Source organism: Triticum aestivum, chromosome 2D (assembly GCF_018294505.1).
Source record: "Triticum aestivum cultivar Chinese Spring chromosome 2D, IWGSC CS RefSeq v2.1, whole genome shotgun sequence".
NCBI classification, from domain to species: Eukaryota; Viridiplantae; Streptophyta; class Magnoliopsida; order Poales; family Poaceae; genus Triticum; species Triticum aestivum.
Genome location: NC_057799.1, coordinates 645,273,817 through 645,281,312, shown reverse-complemented (window position 1 = coordinate 645,281,312; position 7,496 = coordinate 645,273,817). Strand labels below are relative to the sequence as shown.

The following is a 7,496-nucleotide window of genomic DNA, read 5'->3' as shown; positions in this document are numbered from 1 at the left end:
GGAGGGCGCTGTTTTTTTATTGGTGGAACGTAACACGGATGAACAGGGCAGATGCCTGGTGGCCTAGGATAGACGATCGGTAGAATAGCCTAACTAAGTATGGAGAAACGACATGGACATACCAAATGGGAGGCGAAATAATATTATACCTCCATTTATACAAAATATAGCATATATGCCCGTCGGTTACACCGGTAAAAAATGACTTAAATTTAGTGAGGATTGTATGCGCAGACATACCATTCAATGTGTTATAAAATTGGTGCAAATTTAGTAAGGATCATAAGTGAAAGTAAAACATGTCATGTTGTCCGCTGCAACAGAAAAAAAATGACGTGAATTTAGTGAGGATTGCATGTAGGAAAAAAAATGCCACATCATTTTTATATTCATATAAGATATGAATGAGGCCAGTACGCCTGCCATTGATACTAAATTTCAGGCCAACAAAGAATATATGGCGCCCACAAATCCCGCATGCATGTCCTATTTTGGTAGGATCCTCCCTCAATCCTCCTATTTCCTTCCTCTCTCTTTCCTTTCTTCTTTATTTCTCACGCAATCAGTGTCTATTTTCTTTCTTTTTCTTTTTCCTTATATCAAGCATGTCATGAATCTCATTTGCCAGCCGGTTACTTTTCAATTAATTACCCTCTATTTCCGTTCTCTCTCTTTCCATGGGCCTTCCTTCTTTGTTTCTCAATGAGATATTCATGCCTTATTCTTTGCTTAATTTCCGAAGCAGCTCCATGATGCCTGATAACCTAAGAACGTATATAAATTGGTAAAAATTAATGCAAAATAGCAAGGTGGGACTATTTCATAAGTAAACAAATATGAAAAAGCCTCCGTCCTGTTCCTTGTCCGCCCCGTGGGCCGCGGCAGCCGTCTCGGCCCAGCACTCCCGTGCCCATCAAGCGTCCAACTCCCTTGGCCCCAGTACGCCTTGCTTTATGTTAAAGAGCCAGACACCGCCGTTGTAATACCCACAAGCCTGGCTTGATTGGTCTGCTACGTTAGCATTTACACAGCAGACCAGAGTTTGAATCCCATTGTCCACGTCCCAATTTCATTTATTTTTCTTCTTCTCGCGTTCAACTGAAGCTGGGCCAACGACCCAGCCTGCAGGCCCAAGTCGGTAGGAACACACATCGAACCTGATGGTTTTGATGCATGGGCACGTATATAGATTAGTACCACCTTGGGTAAACCTCGTGTATATGTTTTAAATTCAAACTGAAAGCGTAAAATCATGTGAAGAAGCGCAAAACATGCACGTGCGTTGCAACGGAAGAAAAATAATATCACACATCCCTGACGTGCATGCCCTAAGACCTCAAGAATGTGCACCTCCCTATTTCAGCACCACCGCATTTTAAAAGTAATAGGTGGCTCAGTTATATTGGGTCAGATTCTAACTGATTAATTAGGAAGCATAGAGCCCCCGCACGATAGGTCGGCCCATTCCTAAGGGAGCACAGAGCCTGGCGGCGCTCGCAGGGGAGGAAGGAGCAGTCGAGCGACGTCGCCATTACACATGCACCAACACCAACGTCGCGCTTCACCGCACTCTTTGAAGACCTTCACCTAAATCGGGGCCGGGAGTAGAGGATGGAGAGAATGGTGGATAAATCCTTAGGGGATGAATCTAGATGTTGATGCGTGAATCCTTTGTTCGATCATCAGCTCCAACACCAGCTACGCCAAGAATTCCAGTTTTCCACCGATAAACTCGTGAAAATATAATTTCTTTTCATACAGTAGGGGAGTGTCACAAAAACCAGCCATCTGCCATGACATGATTCATTGTTAAGCGTGTTGTTACTGCCTCCTCTGCCCGCCACTTCGGCTAGACCACCCATTACACACGCACCAACACCAACGTCGTTAGCGCGCTTCAACACACTCTTTGAAGACCTTCACCTCAATCGGGGCCGGGAGTAGAGGATGGTGGATAAATCGTTAGGGGATGAATCTAGATGTTGATGCATGACTCCTTTGTTCGATCGACAGCTCCAACACCGGCTACGCCAAGACTTCCATTTTTCCACCGATAAATTCATGAAAATATCCTAGACGTAGACTTCAAGTTTTCCACCCACGAATTTGTATACGGCATGCCTAACATATTTAGCCCAAATCAGCTTTAAAAAAAAGTAGAGTGATCCAACGCATGCTAGTTTTCTGTTTGTTTATGCAGCTACTTTTTTCTATGGAAGAAACGCACGCGAGAAACAGGCCGGCACGAGTTGGGCCAAGACGTCCCAGCAGGCCCATTCCTAGCGTCTGTAACCTAACCCCGCAAGCGGGTCGGCCATCGCTCGACTGCTCCTTCCTCCCCTGCTAGCACCGCCAGGCTCTGTGATCCCTGACTGCTCCCGTCGCATGTGCAGCCGTCGCCCCCGCGTCCATCTAGGTCCTCCCTCTGTTCTGCCTTGACAGGAACGGCGCAGCCATGGCCGGCGCCTGCCCTCAGTCTGCCGCTGGAGTCTGGTCGACCTCCTCCACCCCTCGCCTCGCACCTGTCCTCGCCGGGGGACACCCCCTCCTGCGGTCCTGCCTCACACCCCCCCCCAAGGGCGCCCCTGATGCTCCTGTTTCTCCGGCTACCGGCCCCTGCTCTGCTCTGGGCAATCATCATTGTTCCGGTCAATCTCATGGAGCTCCTGTTGCTTGGCTTGTTGACAGCCAATCTGCAAAAGTATATAAATCGGTGGATTTCGTTGTATGGGGGCACGGTGGGACTATTCGATACGTGCGGACGGGACAGCGAGGGAGTCGGACTTCTGGAGCTAAACGTTTTTCTGGATTGCGGGTAAATTCTAAAAAACCACAGGGACCTTTGTGTAAAAAAGGTGTGACGGTGAACCCGACAAAGTCAATCCGTGCTTTATTATTAGGGAGAGACTAGCACAATATGCCCGTGCGTTGCAACGGGAGAAAAATTGGACATGTCCTCAAATTAAGTGAAAATTGTATGTGCAAACACAGTTGTTCTTCACTACAAGGAAAGCGTTAATTGTTATGTGCATTATTTAAAAGTGTGCTATCCATTACAAAATGGTATTTGGTATATCTTTTTCAATAAGAACGTGTATTAATTGAATATGTAGTATAAGGTTAGATTACCTCGACCCATATTTACTCAGGCTTGTGCAATACTCAGAAAATTTAGTGTACTGTATGACAATCATGAAACCACACCGAACCAGGACCATGGTCCAAAATGTCACTATCATCTATAATCAATTGAACACCGACACTAAAAAGGATAGTGGTTCTAAAATTCTAAAGAAAATTTAGATCATCTACCAAATCTGTCAAGACTCCCTGAAAATAAACCTCCTCAAAGAAGAAGATGAGAAGGAGAGAAATACACAGTTACAAGCCAAAGCTTGATGACACAGCCAACATTAGATGCTTGCTCAAGGTTTCCAACAGATTTTCCCCAGGAAGAGGAGCTCCCAGAACAAACTCAACAAGCTCAAGCAACGACAGCAGGTCCCTATTACAGCAAGAGGAAAAAAAAAGATGAATTGGACAATGAGAAGCAGCAAACAATGTTGTGACACAGTAAGCTTGCAAATAAACCACACTATTTGAAATAATATACCGCAAAGAATGAGAAAATGTGCATGTAGATTCACTAAAGAAAGACTTTTCAAAAGCACATTTACTCGTGGAGCTATGCAAAAAAGAAATTACCTTTCGAAATGCCACTTATGTTGCCAAAAGCTAAAAAAAGCAGCGAGCAACAGCACTATTGTTATCACAGCATCATATATTCTGCAAATATCTCAAAACATATACGTCCTAGAGTGAATAGAAAAAAAAACTATGACTGAATGGACCAATTGTTCCAGCACTCGACTCTATATCCCTTGCTGGGTGTTTGTCTCTTAATTGGGAGTTTATCTAAATGATTGAATTCTAATCAGGGATCAGGACTGGCTCTACTATCTGCAGGCAAGAATATGATGTTGGCTTGCTAATGTTCAGGGGAAGAGAGTAGCACCTAACGCTAGAACTATGATCGGTTAGCTCCCAAACTTGAGAATCATGTGTGCACTGGCAGCAGCAAGAGGATGTTTCAAAGGTATGTTTACTGGGCATGCCTATTGACCATAAGGCAAATAAAGTTCTGCTTCATCGCAGTTTGGACTACACAGTAAGTGCAGAATGCAGCTCTTTAGTGTTTCTACATGTCTTTAATGGCACTGATTATCTTTCTGGTCATTAGTTTACCAAGTAAAATTTATTATTGACTTACTTTGGCTGATATATTTGACACAACTATCTGGAACTTTTCTGTTGTTCTTGAGCCGGCAACATGACCAGCCTCGGCGACTTTGCTGAAGGCACCATTGAACCAGCTTGTTCCAGCAGACACATATCAACAAGTAGAGGAAATAAGGGCGAAGGATCAGCCATACTGATAAAGGACATCATGTGTTACTCCAAAGGTGCAAATATGTTACAAAGGTCTACATTTCATCAAGATACATTAAAACTTGATCACCAGATGATATAAAACACACACACATATTGAGTAATTCAACTGTAGCAAAAGCTTGTAAAAGAAGAGACCCGTTGGTTTTCACAGCAGAGCCTGTATCATTTAGCTTGCGCTCTACAGCTAGCAAATCAGCCATTGTTTTGTCAGAAACATGGAACCTTTAGATTCAGATCGGATAAGTAACAACGACAGTCAACCAAATAACACTTGTAACTAAATTATGCGGACTAACCTGAAACTGCTTTTTAGATGAGCTAACCTGAAACTTTTAAGCGGACCTGAAACTAACCTGAAAGGCAAGAGATATGGGGTGGAGCTGGTGGCGTGGAGGTTGGGCCTGATCCTGCCTTGGAGGGACAAGACGACCGGACGAGCTCTCCTCACTCCGCCGCAGTCGGCGTCGTGCTTCTGCGACTCCGCTCCACGAGCGCGGCGTGGTGTGGCCGATGTAGGAGAGGAGACGGGATGGAGGTGGGGTGAGCTTATGCTTCTTCGATTCAGCGCTCGATGGGAGAGGACAAAGGAGGACAGAGCTCCGCCTGCCGCGCCCATCCTCGAATCCGCCGCCCTGTCCCTCCGCGGGAACGCCGTGCGTGATCCAGGGCTTCGCTCGACAAAGGCCTCCCGTGCGGCGCTCTGGCCGCCTTCAACCAGGAAAACGGCGGCGGCGCCCAATCCTATTTCGCGAGAGAGAGACGTGGGTCGGGAGAGGGCACAAATCCTCGCCGGCGTCGACCGGCGGCCGGTGCAGCACCGGATCGAGCGTCGCCGGGGTCGGTCGCCTCGTGGCGGCTGAGATCGGGAGGAGAGGGAGAGCCCGTGCTTTTCTACAACAAACACAACTAGCTCTGGTGGTTGCGCCATTATTTGTTGGGCTGCAAACGGGCATGTGGGCCTGATTTACTGGGCCGAAGCGCACGGGCGGGTATTGTTTGGATCGTTTGATGCACACGACGTGGTTCCCCGAATTAGTACCACCTCGCTTATATATTTTAAATTGGTGAAAGCGTAAATTTACAGAAAGAAAGCGTATTGTGACGGTGAACCCGACAAAGTCGATCTGTGCTTTATTATATTTTATATATATATATATATAATATATATATATATATAATTATATTAGGGAGAGATTAGGGAAAGATATTCAACTAGGCATGCGTTAGCTACTTGGAACTTGGAAGGTTCCCTCATCTCTTTCATAGGTTAAGTTAAAACAGATATCGCTATCAGCTGATAGGGACCGACTTTCCACCTGTCGGGCATATACAACAACAGCGGTCTAATTAAGTGTTTAATTATTAGTGTGTGTGTCAGCCATGATGCAATGGAAAGCAGCAGGATCTCCTCTAAATCGCACATGTGCTGCCTTCTTGCATGGAGAAAAGTACCGGTGCCTGTCAATGAATATTAAGCGTTAGACTGGGTACCCTTCCCTGATCGATGTTTACTTTTCTCTACTTGTTGAAACTATAGCGGGTCCAATGACATAGGCGTCAGACATGATGCCATCGAACCCTCCAGTGGAGCTGGTTGGTTCGCCTATATATAAATCCCAGTTGTGTGCAATGACCAGAGTTGGACCCAATCCAAAGTTGCAATTCTTCCCACCTTGAAGACAGGACAGGACATGGAGAAAGCCATGGAGACGGAGGCCGGGCGGCAGAGCGAGGTGACCTGCGTCGACTTCTGGGCCAACGAGTTCGGCATGCGGGTGCGGATCGCGCTGCGTGAGCTAGGCGTGGCGTTCGAGTACGTGGAGGAGGACCTCCGCGTCCGCGAGAGGAGCGATCTGGTGCGGCGCATGAACCCTGCTCTCCGCATGGTACCCATCCTGATCCACCACGGCCGTCCAGTCTGCGGCTCCGTCAACATCGTCGAGTACATCGACGAGGTCTGGGGCGAGGAAACCCGTCTGCTCCCCGGCGACCCAGTCGACAGGGCTGACGCTAGGTTCTGGGCTGACTTCGTTGACCACAAGGTATATATGCAAATTATTGTCACTTTTCTGTTGGAGTAAATTTTGTTTCGTCGATGCGATGCGTTAATTTATATGAGTATGTGATGACCTGAATGAAATTAGGTGTTCGGCGCCCAAGTAAGGTTTCTGGAGAGCAAGGGCGAGGAGAAAGATGAGTTGGTCGAGCAACTCAAACGCCTAGAGGAGGTGCTCGGGGACAAGGCCTTCTTTTCTGGCGACGAATTCGGATTCTTAGACATCGTTACTATCCCATTTTCAAGCATGTTTCATGGGTACGAGCAGCTTGGACGGTTTCACCTTGACGTGGAGTGCCCCAAGCTCACGCAGTGGGCAAAGAGGTGCAAGCAAAGGGAGAGTGTAAGAGCGGTTCTTCCGGATGACACAGAGATGTACGAATTACACAAGCACTTGTACGGTATTGAGTAGCCAACCCGACTTCAGTAGCTAGCTGTACGCGGCTGAATTAATCTAGTGTGCTATCGTTGTCATACAGATACAGAGTTTGCCTCTGCGATGCATGCACTTGTGTAACATAACGTGAATAAGTTTTGGCAGACCAATAAGACACCGGCATATATACTTATTTTCAATGACATTAATATTAATATATACTTAACAGCTATGAGAGTGACTCTTTCCTACTAGTAGAGGGTTCAGGCAAGGAGACCCCTTTCTCCTCTGCTGTTTAATCTTGTAGTCGATGTGTTGACTAGAATGCTTAATAAAGCTACAAGTTTTGGATTGGTCGAAGGTCCATGTCATAATGTTTTGCCTGGGGGGTTGTTAGTCTACAATATGCAGACGGCACTATCTTATTTGTAGATAGTGATCCTAATCTGGCTGTTAACATGAAATAGGTCCTCACCTGCTTTGAGCAAGTGTCCGTGATGAAGATCAACTATGACAAAAGTGAGCTCATTCCATTGAATCTAGCACCCCACAGAACTGTAGAGCTTTCTAATGTTTTTGGTTGCCCTATTGGGTCCTTTCCCATTAAATATC

The 7,496-nt window shown here is 46.3% G+C and overlaps 1 protein-coding gene and 1 pseudogene across 1 annotated transcript; one reads left to right on the top strand and one right to left on the bottom strand.

The window, feature by feature from the left end:
- Positions 1-3,217: 3,217 nt before the first annotated feature.
- LOC123056159 (uncharacterized) lies at positions 3,218-5,405 on the bottom strand (annotated as a pseudogene).
- Positions 5,406-6,103: 698 nt separating this feature from the next.
- LOC123050746 (glutathione S-transferase U19) lies at positions 6,104-6,989 on the top strand. The gene is made up of 2 exons (XM_044473488.1): positions 6,104-6,494; positions 6,597-6,989. Exons 1-2 carry the CDS (start codon positions 6,144-6,146, stop codon positions 6,918-6,920), a joined length of 675 nt encoding a protein of 224 aa, XP_044329423.1. The 5' UTR covers positions 6,104-6,143; the 3' UTR covers positions 6,921-6,989.
- Positions 6,990-7,496: the final 507 nt, after the last annotated feature.